Genomic DNA, 18,539 nt, shown 5'->3' with positions numbered 1-18,539 from the left:
TGCCAAGCAAATGAAACAATGAAGCTGCTTCTGCTACGGCTGCACGCCATAGAATAAAAGTGGTTTTCAACCGCCTTCTTCAAGCTGATCCCCGGAGAGAGAGAGATCCCGGACGCACGCTACTGTCTTAACAGTGAAAGAATACCCACCGCAGAAACACTGCCTCCTCGGGACCACAATATTTGCCAATATTTATCATAAATTATCGGGCATTTTCCTTTCACCAGTGGTAAATATTTTCACCACAACCTCCCCGGGGGTTTTTGGGCCACGGAGTATATCCTCCGAGCATTACCAACCCGGGGAGATCCGGCTGCAACCGAAGAAACCACGGTCAACCATTGGCCGTTCGCTTAATCCCGCACGTTTGGTGAGGCGTGCGAGATCGTTTCGTGCTGCCGTACCCATCGCCGAGCTAATGAGCTCAACATCTGCGCCGTAGAACCGTTTGTCGGGCCGCAATTTCAAAGCGAAACACGACAAGAAGCTACCTGTTTTACCATATCAAATCGATGTTTTCTCCGGTGGCCCCGTGCCGAACCGGAGGGAAGCCGTCAAATCGGATCGGATCTACCGGGCACAAGGTCCTTGGAAGCTGACCGCCTACCGAGGGCGAGAAGTGCCCGTAGTGCGTAATCCTTTAATGAGGTTATTATCCGATTGCGGTGGTGGTAGAACGGAGGGGTTTTGGCGTTCGAATCGATGAGCCTTCGGTTTCACACACGACCATTGATGAGCTGCAGCTACGACTGTGCTGACACACCCTGGATCAGCATCCCGCACAGGAAAGCTCGAAGATACTGAGCAGTGGTCAGAATTGCCATCAAGATCAGTAAACGAACTGATTGAGTATTTGCGGCAGTATCGATATCACAAAGAACTCTTACCGGCAATATACCGAAATGGCTCTTGGTGGATGAGACATTTCCATATAGGCTCAGGCTATGAAGAATTGCAAGGATCTCAACAGATCTATGGCTAGGAAACATCAGGAGTTCTCCAAATTTTCTCCAATTATTTGCTTCAACTAACTTCCTTCAGTATATCTTTGACATGTCGAAGTTTTTACTCACAGTCTCATTAGTCTCGAGCCTTGAGACTTGGAAAATGACCTCCGACCTAAACTGCTAGCATATAGTTTGCCATTTATGACCAACATGCAGCCCAAACTCGAACCGAATTGTTTATCATGAATACGTAAATATCCTCAGTAGTTCCCGCTCCACTGCAACGCAAAATGTGCCTCTTAATTGTTCCCCAGTGTACATTCGTTCTTCTTCACCACTTCAGAAGTTTCAGAACCACCACCAGCCGGAGACAAAAGGCTGCAGGTTGCACACACACCCCGGTGCATATGCAACACAGCACGATGCAACGATCCACTTTCGATCGCTTCTGGCGGGTAACAGACTAACGACATCAGGCACGTTTCACGACCATTTCCCTCCAATTTTGTCAACCACGTTGGGTGTGTGTGTTGGCGGTCGCTGTATTCTCTAAACTGTTCACTCAATGCACACTCGGGACTGGTGGGCCTTTCGGTGCACGAAATGTGCATGTTTGCCACGCGTCCCTATTGTTTTGCGGTGTGTGCGAGCGCGCGCGCGTACTGTTTTCGATTAATTGTCGCGCAGGGTATTAGAGTGATGGGAATATCTCACGCCGTACCTCACACGGTGTTCCAGTGGGACGGAATGCCCACACACAGCGTACACACTGGGTGAAGAATGCATTTTCCATTATGTAAATTGCAAGCGGAACACACACACACACAGGACTCGCGAACGTGCCATTTTGGCTGTTTTATCAAGAGGAGGCCCCTAGGGAAACATAATTTGGGACGGGAGTATGAATCTCAAGAAACCTTTACTCACCGTTGAGAGTTGGTTTAAAAATGATGTTAAAGATAGAGAATTATTTTAATCACTTATAAATATATTTAATTGTAGTAAATACTGATTTACGGTACTGCTTCTACTGAAGGTCCTTTCCCATCGTCATGCGTGCCTTCACACGCAAACCACACACTATGTGTACCTTTCTCACCGTACCAGCGGTGCGCATCTTCCCACACTAAATCCCTAAATGCATCTCATCCCATCCATAAATCACGGAATCCTATAATTCATCCACCAGCCTCCCAGTGCTCGTGTGCACTTCTAATTGCTCTAATTTGCTAAACTAACAATACCCAATTAAAGAAGAAGATTCGCCCGGGTTCCCGGGGTCTCGCCATTCCCGTTGCCGTGCCACGATCTCATTGGAAACTTGTTCATCTCATTTTTCAATTTATGCACACCCGCAGATCCGGAGTGCGTCCTCTCCTTCGAGAGGATCTCTTTCATCAGGTAGCTTGATCCCGCTCCGCTCGGCAGGATCATTCATCTTTGCCGGCCCGGCCAGGATTAAGGATGTTTTCGAACGGATTAGCCCGGTTTCGTCGGGACCGTGGACCGTCCCCGGTGCTGGTGCAGTAGCATCTTCGTGCTCCGGTAAAACAGATTATCTGCCCACATCGATTTACTTTTGATTATTTCGTTACGGTCAGCGGTGTGCGTCAGCTACACCGCCAAGCATCCATCTTCACGGCGATCGGCTTCTCATCGTGCACGGGATAAGCTGGTCCGATTTGGGGTTGGAGAGTAGCGCAAACAAATTCACAACAATCTCCCTTTACCGGCCAAGATTTACTTCCACTCAGCGCTCCGATATTCCACCCCGGGATTACGAAGCAGCTTCGGACCCTTAATGCTCCGCTAATGAAAAGTAATGGTCAGATTGTTTTATTCGGTTAAAAGTTTAGTGACCCAAACAGTATTATTTTCCTATTTTGTGTGTGTGTGGAACTCCACAAACAAAGCGAAATGTTTAAAGGTCGTGTTGCACATCCCTGGTGGACGTGCGACACCGTCCGGACACAGTTTGCAAATATTGTACGGTTTGTTGGGGGGTAAATATTGTCCCAACATCGGAACAAAAATGGACCGGCCGGGCTGAGACTGTGAGTAGTAACATAATGTAGCCGGTAAGCCGGATCAACCCCATACACAGTGTCCGGTGACACACAGGCCACTGATTATGACGGTGATAACAAGGAGCAGTGCTTAAGAAGGATCGTCGGATCATCCCACTTACGTATCAACATGCTTTCCCGATGCACGTTCGCGCTTTGTTTTGTCAGAACTCAGCGGAACGTTTCCCGAGTAACTCGCCAGGGATGGAATCGGTTGTGTCCACACCCAACTCCCATGGGTGCCAAAACCCATGTGAAGTTGATTCCCTTTTTTTATGATGCTCCACTTTACGCAAATCCCTATCGCATGGACGCAAACGGTACGCTGAGCTGTGTTTGGTTTTAATTTGGAACAACAAACATATTGCTGTCAGCTCGGGGAAACGGATGACAATTGTTCCAGTAAATATACCATCATCCATCCCGTACCTTCTTGCTTAAGCGCGGGGGAAAATATGGAGGGGATGTATTTGTTTTTCGCTTCGACGGTGATAATGGTTTACCACCGATAGACCGATTAATATTGTCGTACAAGGAACCCTTGTCACTACACCTACAGGGCACGCGCCCCTTATAACGCGTTCCATGTGGCATTGCAGTGTTTACAGATTACGTAGTATTCTAAGTGTTGTTTGCTGTTTTAAGCAGGTTTTTCTTTTACATTGCACTGCTAATGATGTTTAGTGTGAGTGTGTTATTTTTTTGTTTTGTTAGTTTATGAGAGTTTTTATTTGTTTTTTTATTTATTATTTTTATTTTCTGTTTTAGTTTTTATCTTGCTTTTTTATGTTTTTGTCGTTAATTTTTCTTCATTTATATTCTTAATTGAGTATTTATTAAGTTATCTACTCATTTCTGTGTTATTACTTTTTATTTCTTTACTTTTATTTTCTGTTGTTTGTTTAAATTTTTGGGTTTTTTGTTTGTTTGTTTTTCTTCATTTATGTTCTTAATTGAGTATTTATTTAGTTATCTACTCATTTCTGTATTATTACTTATTTATTTATTTACTTTTTGGTTTTTAAATATTCAATCTTTTGGCGAAATTTAAAAAAAGAAGATAAATTCAGTCATTTTAAATAATTTTCTTGTTATTCAACCTCTAGATTGTGGTAACAATCTTCATAATGATTGTGAGGAAACGTTCCGCAGAGCAATATGTCTTGTTGTGGTCCCACGAACCAAACATAGCACGATCACACCACACCACATCATTACAATTCAAAAGCAACCATGTCAAAGCCAACACCAATCAACTAACCCTCCCAAATCCCGGTACTAAAACATCCCTCCTTTGGGGAGATACAGAGCACATACAAACACACACACACACATGGACAAAAAGACCGACAAAAATGGGCAATCCAATCCCATTCCATTCAGATGTCGCCGCTTTCCTTCAACCGTTCCGTCGTAATGACATCGACCATATCGAGCCGTCTAACGTCGGTAGGTCGAAGGGATGATGATATTCCCGCGAGAGACCATCAAGACAACCGCTTCTAGCACGACGGGACAGAGCAAAATAATTACCAACCCAGGGAAGTAAAAAATCAACGCTCGTAATGAAACTGGTTGCGGGAAATAACAATCATCACACAAACCGGAAGGCGGAAGTCGTGTTTTGGGCTAAGAACACTTAGGCCACGGATTTTCACCCACAGAGAGAGAGAGGCTGGGCTGTGTTTGATGCCATTTTTTCGGGAGTGACGTGTGAATGGGAACCATTGCTAGTGGGTGGCAGGATACGTGGTGGGAAAAGCCACATACACAATGGAACTACCTTCCCTTGCGCCGGGCAAGGGAAGGATATAAACTGGGAAATCTTCAAAATTATAGGTAGCAGCTTGTTATTTTACATTACGATACTAAACGGTAATTTTGTGTGGTTTAAATTCATATTTATTAAGTTTATATTGAATAAGTTTGTTGTGTTTTCTCTTATGCCAACTACTTTATTTTATGCAACTCTTACAATACTGAAGGTTACTTCGATACGCGTGATACCAAAGTGAAAAGCACGGCCTCCTTAGAGTCCGTTTCTAATTGTCGCTCATTGTCAACGTTTTTCTTGTAAGTCGCGACTACACGTCGCGATAACTCGCGGATGCCATACATGACAAAGCGAGACGAGAAATAATTTTGAAAAAAAAACTATCCGTTGACGCCTAAAGGTAGGGAATGATCGAAGCCGAAAGTAATTTTAGTAAATGAAAAAAAGAAGCTATCCGTTGACGCCTAAAGGTAGGCAATGATCGCACCCGAAAGAAGTTTTAGTAAATGAAATTGGACGTTTCCGTAGTATGATACAGAAATTATCCGCCTCGTTTGGAACATATTGTTAGTAAGAGTTTTTGTTTTTAATCCAACCCTCCACCTTCATTACAAATTTGTTGTGCTACTCCAAACAAGTACCACAAGTACCTCTCAAAACGGATTATTTATTTCAATCAAATTATTATGAAATATTGTATGAATAATCTAGCCGTAACTCTCCTCCTCAAATACGATATTGGTGTCAGCATGTTAGAACTCGCACTCCACTCGGATCCACGGTTCATTAATCATCCGAATATTGCATTCCTGCGAGCGCCACCTTCATCGATGGCGACCGAATAACAAGCCCGTCCTTAACCCCCGTCCTACAGCGAGGCTCGAAAGTCAAATGTTACAATTAACTCATCACTCGGCCGCTATCCTTCCGGCGGAAAAGCAACATCCCCCATCCACCGGGTGCAGCACGTGCCACCGATTCACCCGGACCGACTGATGGGTCGCCCATACGTCCGCCCAACGTTTCGTGGCGGAAACAATTTAAACTGTATTACAAACAAATCAATCGCAAATGATAATAATACCGGACGATGATAAACTGCAGCACCCGATTAGGGGTTGGTTCCTTGCGAGAGGAAAAACAAGCGGTCTCGGTCCCTTTGAATGGGTGGTCAACGGGAGAAACACCGGGAGGGTTAACAACGGTGTTGGCCGCGTGTCACGACCGTCGTTTGCAATCTTCCACTCGCGCTGGGGACGGAACGGTTGGTGAACATTCGGTACAGGAAACACTCCCAGCCGGGACTACCAGGAGCGTACGCCTCGAGGGGATTATTAACTGCCGCACGACTAAATTGGCTCGACTCAATCGGATCTTCGCCGACTCGCCGACGCCCTTGCGCCCCTTTGCGCTGGATGGACTTACTTCCTGTTTGGTATTGCTTATTTCCTGCTCTTTCCGGTACGCAGCTCTTTTCTGGTGGTGATGATTCGAACTTGTCCACATACACACATACATGCTTTCCCACCACATGGCCACACCCACACCCGGAAGGATCAAAGAGGAACCTAATCGGTTTTGTAATCGTACTGCTCTTCGATTTCGATTGCTGTCACGGGTTTATTTTTCTGCCACTGCATCCGACGGCCAAACAAGGGGCCGCGTGTTGCGAAGGTGACAAAACATGCCCATCTGCCCTAGAATGGGATGTTACGAGGATGGTGCAGGTGACAATTAGGGACTTACGGTGCTGTTCGGTGTTCTGCTATTGTGTTGATCAATTGCGGCCGGAAGCATCTTGGCAATTTTGTTGAGTCTACTTTTCCCTGGAAGACTATTTTTAGGATATGAACATCTCTACTTGAAGTTATTTGACGTTTCAACGTGATGGGAAATTTTAAATGATTAAATGTTTCTAAATTAAAAAAAAAAGATTTAATACAAAATCATAGCGCGACCTAAACGTCACCCAGAAAACGAATACACGAACCACACTCCATTCGGCCATGACAAATCCTATCAAAAATTGGTCACCGTACCATTTACCGAAAGGCATCACATCAAACACGCTCCCATGAGCGGGAATCGCCCTTTTTCCTCCCCCGCCCCCGCCATCGGCAGCAAGAAGCTGTCAACGGCCGAAAGGATTAAGGTCTCTGTTCGCTGCTTCCTCAACTGGCGTACGTGTACGTCCTGCTTTTGGCAACAAAGCCTAGCGAGGCAACCGATGTTGGGTTACCACCGAACAACTCAAGGACTTGCGAAGGACTGTGGCTGCTTCATCCTATTACACAAACGGTCTCTGGAACTCCGTTCCGACGAAATGAAGGATTCAAACTTCCAACCCGCTAGAAGAAGAAACTCGGGACAGGCATTAAAGTGCGTCATCTTCACCATCCCTCTACCAAACGCGCGAATCGAGGGAACTCTGAAGGTGTTTTTAATCCCTTTCCGGTCGCGTGATCTGGCTGCCAAAAAGTGTCACCGTCTTTGTCGTAACTGTCACTGGCACACATCGCACTTCGCTCCCTGCACCATGGTGACACAGTCGATACACCCATCGAGGAGAGGTTAAAACTTTTACAAACCAACGTGTCTCTTCAACCGCCCCTGCCTCACTTCAACAATCCCGAATGGCCTTTAGAATGGCCAGTTTTCAATGACGTATCGGGCAGATATTAGGGTTGCGTTTAAAAATGTCCCACCGAGTGTCCAGCGGGTTGGTTTTGTGCACAACAATGCAAACACCTACGTAACGGTCAGTTGCGGAAACAGGGTGCGATGATTAAAGTAATGGGGCCAATGTTTGGCATGGGTTGGCCCAATTGACCATAATCTGTGCTAAAATTACCCAATCAAAGCTGACCCGTGGGTGCTCCGGTGCCGGTTGGACGGTGGGAACTTTCCTTCAAACGACCAACTGGACCACACCTTCCGTATGAAGCTGCCGATCAATCAAATCGCCGATTGTGAGTAGGTCCCCAGGATGGGAAAAGTAACGCGGGACTATTTTTCCTTTCAAATCTCCCGCAAGGTTTGGCAGCGATTAGGCTAGTCCCTTAGCACGTAGGAAGTTATTTCGTTTATTAGTGGTCTCTGAGAGTTGCGATTCAGGCTGTTTTTGGATAACTCTAAGACAATTGTTTGTCACCTGTCTAGCACTACTAAAGATCACTTATTGGTTGGTGTACTAGACGGTTTCGGGAGCTTTCAAGGTTTCACCTGGGAAAGGATTAGCTTCATCGAACTTTAGTTTCAATTCTGATTTCTATTCTGATTGAATTAATTATATTAATGGTTATACATTCTACTAGAATGTTGAAAATCAGTTAATCGAAAGCTCATAATATCAGATGAATTCTACAACTCCCAAGATCTACTGATGCTAGCTTACGCTAGTACTAGCTCTGGGTCTCTCTATTTCTTTATCTCTCTTTTTCCCATTCTCTTTTTCTTTCTTTATCTCTCTGAGAGTTGAGATTCAGGCTGTTTTTGGATAACTCTAAGACAATTGTTTGGCACTACTGAAGATCACCTATTGGTTGGTCTACTAGACGATTTCGGGAGCATTCAAGTCTTCTCTTAGAAAGAGTGTAGCTTAATCGAACTTTAGTTTCGATTCTGATCTCTATTCCGATTGAATAAATTATATTAATCGTTATATATTCTACTAGAATGTTGAAAATCAGTTAATCGAAAGCTCATAGTATCAGATGAATTCTACAACTCCCAAGATCTACTGATGCTAGCTTACGCTAGTACTAGCTCTGGGTCTCTCTATTTCTTTCTCTCTCTCTCTCTCTCTCTCTCTCTCTCTCTCTCTCTCTCTTTTTCTCTCTTCATATCTCTGAGAGTTAAGATTCAGATTTAAGATGTTTTTGGATAACTCTAAGACAATTGTTTGGCACTGTTGAAGATCACCTATTGGTTGGTCTACTAGACGATTTCGGGAGCATTCAAGGCTTTACATGGAAAAGAATTAGCTTTACCGAACTGTAGTGTCGATTCTGATCTTTATTCTGATTGAATTAATTATATTAATGGTTATATATTCTTTTAGAAAGTTGAAGATCAGTTAATCGAATGCCCAGAGTGTCATATGAATTCTACAACTCCAAAGACCTGCTTACGCTAGTACTAGCTCTGGGTCTCTCTATTTCTTTTGCTCTCTCTCTCTCTCTCCCTCTCTCTCTCTCTCTCTCTCTTTTTCTCTCTTCATATCTCTGAGAGTTATGATTCAGGCTGTGTTTGGATAACTCTAAGACAATTATTTGGCACTGCTGAAGATCACCTATTGGTATCTACTAGACGATTTCGGGAGCTTTCAACGCTTCTCCTAGAAAAAAATTAGCTTTATCGAACTTTAGTTTCGATTCTGATCTCTGTTCTGATTGAATAAATTATATTAGTGGTGTTTAACTCTTCAAGAATGTTGAAGATCAGTTAATCGAATGCCCAAAGTATCAATGTATTCTACAACTCCCAAGACCTACTGATGCTAGCTTACGCTACTACTAGCTCTAGGTCTCTCTCTCTTTCTTTCTCTCTCTCTCTCTCTCTCTCTCTCTCTTTTACCATCCATCTTTTCCATCGCGCTTTTCACTGCTATCAAATCATTCAATGCCATCATTCATCAAACAACCACACCACACCAAAAATGCCCTAATTAACCCACTTGCAATGCATTCTGTCCCGGTACACAATTGTTACGAATTGCGGCAAATGAGCATTACAGGTAGCATTGTTCCCGCTACTTCACAGCATCAGCATCGCGTAACCGCGTGCCAGCGATTGAACACATTCGATTCAGCACCGTACACCACAGGGCATTCGCCGTTCGAGTGTCTGACTTCCGGTTGAGTATGAAGCAAGCGAACGCTTTTTTATCGTCTTTCTCTCTTTGCAAAAATATCCGTTACGGCACACATTGTGTCAGCGCATGGCACCGGGCCTTACCTACTGCGCATCATCATTAGGAAACATTTTTGGACCCGCGGCTGTAAATGCTTTCCGCGCAATTCGCGTGCAGCGTGATGTACGTCTACACAGCACGTCAACCACTTCACCATCGTGCACAATGACACAGTTCGAACTGCACGAAAAGCACAACGGGCTGAGTTTTTCCATCTCTCTTTGGACGGTGTAACAGTTGAAAGAACATTTAGCTGTTCACTAAAAGCCTGTTTAAAAACTCAAAACGGATGCAGAAGGACCCCCTCCTTGGGTGCGATCGTGGCGTGAGATCAACTGACACCCCACGGGCCATATTGGTGGCAACGGTCGCCAAGGCCCTCCAGCAAGCGATTGCGAAACGGTGCAGGACCTGCAACGTTGCTCTTTACGCAATCGCTCACCAGCATCCTTGCCGTGCCGGGCGCACAGATGGCCCTCACGCCTAATCGCAGCAGCTGCTAAAACGACTCATTTCCCGCCTGTTTTCCGTTTCGCGTTTCCGAGGGCTTCCGGAGAGATTCGCACCACCAAAGCACCCTAGAACGCCCTCTTCCTCCCGAAGCGCCCTCAGTCCTTGCGATGCGTCCCTGCCCTGCCCGAGGTTTCGTTATTGTGCCCGAGGTAGTTTTGTTTGCTAAACGTGTGTTCGCCTTTTTACCGGTCATCCGGTCCAGTATGGATGGTCCACTCCCCACGTCGCTTGAGCCCTCTGGAGTGCAGTAGGGGCTGCAAGGTTGCGCACATGCACACAGCAATTACAACAAAAAGAACACGATCTCTAATTGTCGATAAAATAATTATTATGTGTTCACTCTCCCGGCTGCTGGCACCATAGTTTGGTTATGTTCAATGTGCAGGGAAGAACTGGAAAAGAGAGTACTGAGAGTATGAAGAGTGATGAGAAAAGTAGACCAACGCAACCAGAAATGCAAGGAAAAATATGTAAATAACAACATTTAGGTGAAGTTCAGCTTTCCCGACGACAAAGGCCGGAGAAAACTTGAGAGTATGACTCTTTTAAAGTCCTTCAAAAGCACATAAGTGCCTTAGAACTATGATATAGTGTTATATATTATTACTAAGTAACCGACACAAATACGTGTTCTTTTACTTTGTTTTTAAATGTTAAAAAATAGACAAATGATCACCTAACAACCAGTGGCGGGTTTGTAACTAAGCGAATATTCTAAGCTTTATGCGAACTGGTGGCGGGGTCTCCGAGCCGATGAAGTCCCGAGCTAAGTCTTGATTTTCTCCAGGATACGAGCTAAGTCAACGTGGGTGTATGTACATGTTGATGGATTAACCAGCATTTAGACCTCATTTTTGGGTAGTCACTCAGGATTTGTTGTCCATGGCAGGGTTCTCCCAGCTGTTCAGCCTGTAGGTTGGATTTGATAAAGCTGCAGTAGCTAGAAGCCATTTAAGACTTGAAACAGATTCAGAATGCTAACTTAAAAAGGACTGTTTTTAACGATTCTGGCCGAGTAAATTGCAACAGAATCTTAGGATGAAGATCATGATCTAAGTGATCATAATACCCTACCTTGCGATGTATTGGTAGCGGCGCGGGTCTTCACATGATAGGACCGGTCCAAAACTCCATCCAGACCAATCTCCCGTAGAAAGGACTGACTATCTGGCTACATGGTAAAATTAAGTCTAGGATTCGAGAAATGGCAGGTTTGACCAAAAAGAGAGAGAGATCTTCAAGACAAAATGTTTAAAGCTGTTGTTGTTTAATGTTAATGCTTAATTCGTCCACCGAGAACGGTTTAACGAAGATGTTGTACGTAATACAATGTAATGACAATGTTGTAAAGGACAAAGACGTTTGAACTTACATTAAATGCAAAGAATTTTTAAACATGGACATGGACATTGTGAAATCGAGCGCTTGCTTGAGCGGAGCATCAGTACCGTACACAATATTGGAGCGAGTCTCTTACAAAAGTCGACGTCGTCTAGCTGTTGTGCGTGGAACAACAAACGAAAGCTTACTTACTAGCGACGGGTCATCAATGAATCCTAGTAGTAATTATGCTATAAAACAAATCTGAGCCATTTTTCGCCTGATTTCTTCAGTTTGTAGGCCCAGAAGAAGACAACGTTGATTGTACGGCGGTAGCATGGATCCATCTGCCCAACCTATCTTTCTTATGGCGTATCGAGTAAACCGTTTCTTTATTGTCTCGAGCCTTCGTATGGATTTATTAGTGTACGGGCAAGATACAATTGAACAGTATTCTAACAACAGACGAACCAAAAAATAATACAGAAATTTCAAACAATGTGAGTCGTTAAATTCCCTCGTCGATTTAAATATTGAGCCTAATGTTTTGGATACGAAAAACGGTTCTGGCCGTCCGATATCGCTGCAATGCATTGAGTCTATTGCATCAAGATTATAAGCATTACATTCTATTCAATAGTATCCTCACTGCTCCCAACTATCACGGCCTCCAATGAGCTAAACCCGTCCCTGCTAACAACATATCAAATTCTTCACAAATTCCATGAACCACTACAACGGAAATGTTAAAAAATTCCTACTACTACTATAATACTACAATGAAGGATCGACCTAAAGGATCGATCAGATTCAATCTCGCAACTGTCGTGTGTCAGGCCGAACATTAAACATCGCACCATGGAAACTTAGAACTTAGAACAGCTGTGTTTGAACATCACAACCTTTGAAAGCTTCCTAAATGCCCACTTTTGTTAGTTGAACGTTAATTTAATTAAAGAGGCCGTGTTTTGAACACAAACACAAACTCCATGCAAGACTCGTTATCCTTTTGACGCATTCAACTGATGAACTACATGACTTCATAATGTTCTACTTTCACAGTTTCCACACTTTCCAGGAAAATCCTAAAGCCCAACTTTCATATACGGCACCATCAACCATCACAAACCGTCGGTATTCCGGCACAAACGCAATGCCGGGCATCCGTCACGTTGATGTAAGTTATTGTTCAATTGAAATAACGATTCGTTGCGTTTTCTTTTCTCTCCTGCAAACAGCGATGGCCATTCGCTGCAAGCGCATTCGCGCTGCCCGCAAAATGGCGTCCATTAGCATTTGACGTCAGTTTGCAGTTTCCAACCGACGGCTCACTGCGATCTGTCCGTCCGGGTTGGTCAGCTTCAGGGTGCCCGTTTCCCACTACACACCCTACGCTTGTTTTTTTTTTGTTTCCATCGCTTTTGGCTCGTTTGCCGAATATCCGCAATGATGGTGGTAACAAAGCGCAACTGTTACGCGGCAGACGCAACAGCAGCTGGTAAGTGGAAATGCCACAAATGAGGAGTGAAAGTATCGACCATACTTTCTCTCTATCCTTTGCCAACGAGCTTGCCTCAAACATGCGCCCAGGTCGGGTTGCCATCTGGCAGGGCACGGAATAGGAACTGAACCATGTCAGATTTATTGCATCTAATGATTCTTCAATGCATTCGTTGGGAAAGAATTGCATCTTTTTATGTTAAATAGTTAGCAGTCAACGTTGATCATGGTCGTATGGTCTAATATTGACAATATTATTATATTGTTTTTTTTTGTAATTTCAGACTTCTAGATGTGCCAACTCGTTCAAAAATGCCGACGGAAATTCGAGCCACAATAAAGAAGCTAATACTCAATCGCTTAATGATGCAAACTTAGTGAACTCTTAGTAGAAACGTGTGGTGTTTTTAATTAAATACCTGGATATATTAACGGTGAATAATACTCACAGATAAACTGGAACGACTGGAACTTGTAGACGGTTCCATGGTAAGCAGCAACGAGTAATATCCTTACGTCAATATACCGACGGCAGTTGTAATTCTGGCGATCAGGTTCACTTTTACCATCGCTTGTTGTAGACCGAAAGCACCCAACACACGCTGTGTTTGACAGTGCCACAAAATTGACATCAAAAACACACACACACACACTTTAGCCTTTCGCGGGTTCTATTGTGGTGGTCGGAATTCAATTCATACTGCACATCTCATCAATAATTCACAACGCCTAATGCTCGATTGGTGACAATGCGTTTTAACAATAGAGCTCGCTCCCTTCGCCGCACTCACAACTTCACGTGTTTATGCTAATGGTGGCCGATTCCATTTCCCATGTCTGATATATATTGATTCACGGGACACTGCCCCAAACTTTCCTGGCAATCGAGCAAACTTCATCCTCACCACACACACTGCTGGGACCGTGACTGGGGCTTGGATTTGTTGGCAAATTGTCAAAAAAGGTCTGCCCTACAATTCCTTCCGGCCAACAACTCCCCCATCGTACATGAAAGGGGTCCCGATCGCGAGGAAATCCTTGATACGTACGTCGATGAACAAAAACGCGTCCACGACCGCCAAAAGCTAGCGCGCGAAAAAAAGGCACACGTTGTTCGTCCTCCGTCGACCTGGCACAGAGAATCTTGATCGTCTTTCTCAATAAACACACACACCAATACATTCGTCTTCCACGTCGTCGCTATGTCCGCCATCCGGTCGTCATGGTTACGTACAGTGGCATCTGATCCGTTTTGTTGGTTACGTAGATTTCAGTTTCCCTGTCCGAATCGCAATAAATAAAAAAAAAAACGCTGCAACACGTCCCGAACCCCGCGGAGTACGAAAGAGGGAGGGAAACGACGCGATAGAAAGAGAGCGTACGTCTATGTATTTATTAACACACTCGCCGTTCAATGGCAGGCTGGCAGAGGTCGCAGGATGCAACGGGTCACAGCGCGAGGGCTTAAAGCAAATCCACCCTCTCATCCCTTTCGTCGTCTGCCATTATGTTCCACTAGATGGTGCCAAGCGTCATCACCACTACACGCACGCTTGAAGTTTAATTTTACGTCATCATCAGCATCAGCACGATGATGATCATTGTCTCCGTCGTTGTACGGCGCTGGTGCTGCGAGGTAAATAACGCCGTCGCACAAGAAGGGGACACGAACAGAGAAATAAGGCACCAACCAGCTTGAATATCGATCGAATGGAGACGCACAGTACTTTGTTTGTTTGCACGTTGCCTTTGCATGGTATGTAAGTGAATGTTGGTATTTTGCCAGTGTGTAGTTGCTATATTTTGCTAACAATATTAGATACCGTCTGCGGTTTGTTTGCAGAGATATGTGAAATGGAGAACTCTATTGAGACAGCTCAATTATAATTTTCACACCATAAAGGCTCGTGTCTTAACAAGCTATTTCATTTATAATTTCCATTTTCATTGTGCTACATTTTACATCTAAATATAATTAATGTTTTGCTTATTTCGCAGCATTTTTACAAGAATCTTGAATTATCATAAGCTGATAAGATATACAATATTTCAATACGTAAACAATCATTATTATTCTATCATAGCTAGACGTAAATACTCTCCAAGATTGTACACACATTTGGGAAAGGCGATCCTAATCTCTTTTATAACACTGCGGTACAGAACTGTTGGCAATTATCGCAAGTTCTGATTTTCTACTGGATATTTAGCGCTGCAATACGGGGGAAAGATCTAGAAGGGGTTTGGTTCCGTCGCATGTAAAATCAACGCCTTCAATACTCTGGTATACTTTTTCCTCAATTAAACCTACCAAAAAAATTTCAGCATAGTTTCGCAGCATAACGCATTCAACAGGATCATAAAGATCAAGCATCCAATTTTTGCGTGCGCTTCCCCGAGATTTTCCAACTACAGTCGGTACCCGAGATACTCGGATAATGCGTACCAGAGCAATCCGCGTATCTCGAACAAGCATCGTATATTTATTTCCACGTTACGGAGCACATTTGTATATTAAAATTTGTATTCTGCATTTCAAATTCCGTGTAACGTAAAATTTTTAAAATGCGCCTTAATCGAGAACCGCGCAACTCGGGTATTGACTGTAGCTTGCACATTTATAGGGCTTCGTCTCGACAAAAGCTCCCACTGACAGCGACGCTGTCAACACAACAGACCACGTCATTTCACCGGGACAAAAAATATCAAAACAAATAAACTGCACGGAAAGATTTTTCAATCGCTGCCCCATAATTTCTGATGCAAACGAGTGTAATAGAAAACAATAAAGCGCTTGGTTGATCATCTATCTGTACGGCATTGTGCTGCGAACTACATTTCTTCAAGTGAACCTATAGGGAAGCAACAATCATGAGCGATTTCCAAACATGGTACAAACAAGTGCCGCCGTTTACGCGAATTTGGCTGACGGCAACAGTCGGTATTTCGTTGCTGGCCAAAATTGGTCTACTGCCCGTGGGCTATCTCATCTTACAGCACGCACCGTTATTCTACAAACTACAGGTAAGAAAAGCACCAAACAAATGGGTTTCCCTTACTTCAATGTCTGTGTTTTTTTACAGCTATGGAGGCCCATGACCGCTGTGCTGTTCTATCCACTGAATCCAGGGACCGGGTTTCATTTTATGATGAATTGCTTTTTCCTATACAATTACTCGTTACGGCTAGAATCGGATCACTATAAACAAAAACCCGGTGACTATTTCTATATGCTTTTCTTCAACTGGATCTTGTGCGTCATCGTTGGTCTATTGGTAAGTGACAAAGGTATGGCAAACTCAAGGGAATTGTATAATTAGATTGTATCCTGTCCGTTTCTTAGGTGGATTTGCCCATCCTTATGGACCCGATGGTGCTGTCGGTTTTGTACGTATGGTGCAAGCTAAATCAGGATGTGATCGTTAGCTTCTGGTTCGGCATGCGCTTCAAGGCAATGTACCTGCCCTGGGTGCTTCTCGGCATGAATATGATACTGTCTTCAGGGTAAGTATGTTACGAATCTGTGCCTTCGTGTGATGATTGCAAACTTCGTTTCTTTTGCAGAAGCATATTTTCGCTTGTGGGCATCTTCGTTGGACACGCTTATTACTTCTTGAAGTTTAGCTACCCAAGTGAACTCAATGGACCGAGTCTGATTGAAACGCCATTCTTCATCAAACGCTACTTTCCCGATGTTCAGGGTGGCACCCATGGGTTCGGAGTACCACCGGTCGGTCAACGTCCGGTGCCACAACAACAGCAACAGGCCGATATGGCTGGGTTCCGCCATGCGTGGGGTCGCGGTCAAACGTTGGGACGTAATTAGGCATGCGTGATGCATTTCGATGTGTATATAAGCCAATGATGATATACCTGCTAGCCAGATACTGCAGGAAAAGGGTCGCCGTTGTCGTCGTACTGTTTCAATCTCTCGTCATCTGATTGTTGCTTAGCAGGAAGGAGGATAACCTGTAATAGTCTGGCGCCTATACGTCTTTACTACACTAAGTACACTCAAGCAACCTTGTGCAAGATTGATGGTGAATGGAAATGTCGTTTTTTTCTAATGTAATAAATATTTAATCTTGACCGACGACTTGTTTGTGATGATGGGAAAAAATAGTCATTGATACTAACAAAAGGAAACGAAAAGCACAAGATGAAGAGGAACAACAGGTAGACGAAGGGCACCAGCTGTCAGTGAATCAAAATAAACACAAAGAAAAACTCGTCGAGCCCTTGGTTGTTCAGCAGAAATGTTCCCAAATCATGTGTTTAGGACATTCAAAAGCTCCTTCCGTTGGTTACATCTGAGTGCACCATGTAGTTCACAACCAGTTCCAGTTGCACTTTCCTTCACGCGGTATGAAAACAACGTGTCGGACAGCAATGCACCACCGGTACTCGTGCTGCACGGTTTGTTCGGGTCAAAGTCGAACTGGAACAGTTTGGCTAAGGCGTTTCACAAAAATACTAAACCCGTCCGTAAGGTAGGCAAATGCAGAAGTCGGTCGTGCGGTCAGAAGAATAGATAAAGCAACAGAATGGTTCGGATTATTTGAACAGATATATGCGATCGATGCACGCAATCACGGAGATAGCCCTCACACGGATGAACACTCGTACGACCATATGGTGGAGGATTTGGTCCAACTGTACAAAACCTTGGGGATTCAGCAAGCCTCTATTATCGGGCATAGCATGGGAGGTCGTGCCATGATGCTGTTAGCATTGAAATACGTAAGACAATACACAGCTGAACGCAGTCGAGCAAGCTCCTTCAACATTCCACCACTTGCATTACAGCCTGAACTGGTAGAAAAAGCCGTAATTGTGGATATTTCGCCCAGTCCCGGACTTGGAACAAGCAATACGAACATCCCACTATTTCTTCAGTCGATGAAAATGATTCAAATATCTTCCGATGCAACCATCCATCAAGCGCGTAAAATTGCTGACGAGCAGTTAAGCCGAATCGTGGCGGAAAAGCCACTGCGAGACTTTCTCATCACGAATCTCGTGAAGGCGGAAAAGGGAGGCGGTGAGTTTCGGTGGCGTATCAATTTGCAGTCGTTGGAACGTAATTTCAACAGTGGAGTGGCACAATTTCCCAATCTGAGTGGACATAAGTTTGAAGGGCCAACGTTATTCATCGCTGGTGGACGATCTGATTACGTGAAGTAAGTGTTGAAGGAGGTCTAAAAGACGACCTGATACTGTAACGCATTCTTTCTTGCTTCAGATCCGAAGATGTTCCGCTGATAAAGAAACTTTTTCCTAAATCGGATATTACGTACGTGAAGGATGCCGGCCATTGGGTGCACAGTGAAAAGTCGACCGACTTTTCCAAACTGGTGCTTAATTTTCTTAACGACTAAAGGCTGTGTAATGATGTGGTGTAACGAATTTATCTAGTTTTGTAGAAATCGATTAAATTATTTGTTAACCTACAACGAATAGGTATCAAATGAAATAAAATAGGATAATGTGCATAAATAATGCTCTCG

At 44.1% G+C, this 18,539-nt stretch overlaps 2 protein-coding genes across 2 annotated transcripts; both read left to right on the top strand.

The window, feature by feature from the left end:
* The first annotated feature begins 15,736 nt into the window (after positions 1–15,736).
* Positions 15,737–17,128, top strand: LOC128302025 (derlin-1). Its single transcript, XM_053038736.1, has 4 exons — positions 15,737–16,056; positions 16,116–16,307; positions 16,376–16,536; positions 16,597–17,128. Exons 1-4 carry the CDS (start codon positions 15,904–15,906, stop codon positions 16,856–16,858), a joined length of 768 nt encoding a protein of 255 aa, XP_052894696.1. The 5' UTR covers positions 15,737–15,903; the 3' UTR covers positions 16,859–17,128.
* Positions 17,129–17,256: 128 nt separating this feature from the next.
* Positions 17,257–18,525, top strand: LOC128302024 (protein ABHD11-like). Its single transcript, XM_053038735.1, has 4 exons — positions 17,257–17,522; positions 17,599–17,772; positions 17,839–18,212; positions 18,275–18,525. The coding sequence occupies exons 1-4, from the start codon at positions 17,289–17,291 to the stop codon at positions 18,408–18,410; spliced, it is 918 nt and encodes a 305-aa protein (XP_052894695.1). The 5' UTR covers positions 17,257–17,288; the 3' UTR covers positions 18,411–18,525.
* Positions 18,526–18,539: the final 14 nt, after the last annotated feature.

This window comes from Anopheles moucheti, chromosome 3 (genome assembly GCF_943734755.1).
Source record: "Anopheles moucheti chromosome 3, idAnoMoucSN_F20_07, whole genome shotgun sequence".
NCBI classification, from domain to species: domain Eukaryota; kingdom Metazoa; phylum Arthropoda; class Insecta; order Diptera; family Culicidae; genus Anopheles; species Anopheles moucheti.
This window is presented reverse-complemented; position numbering and strand designations above follow the sequence as displayed.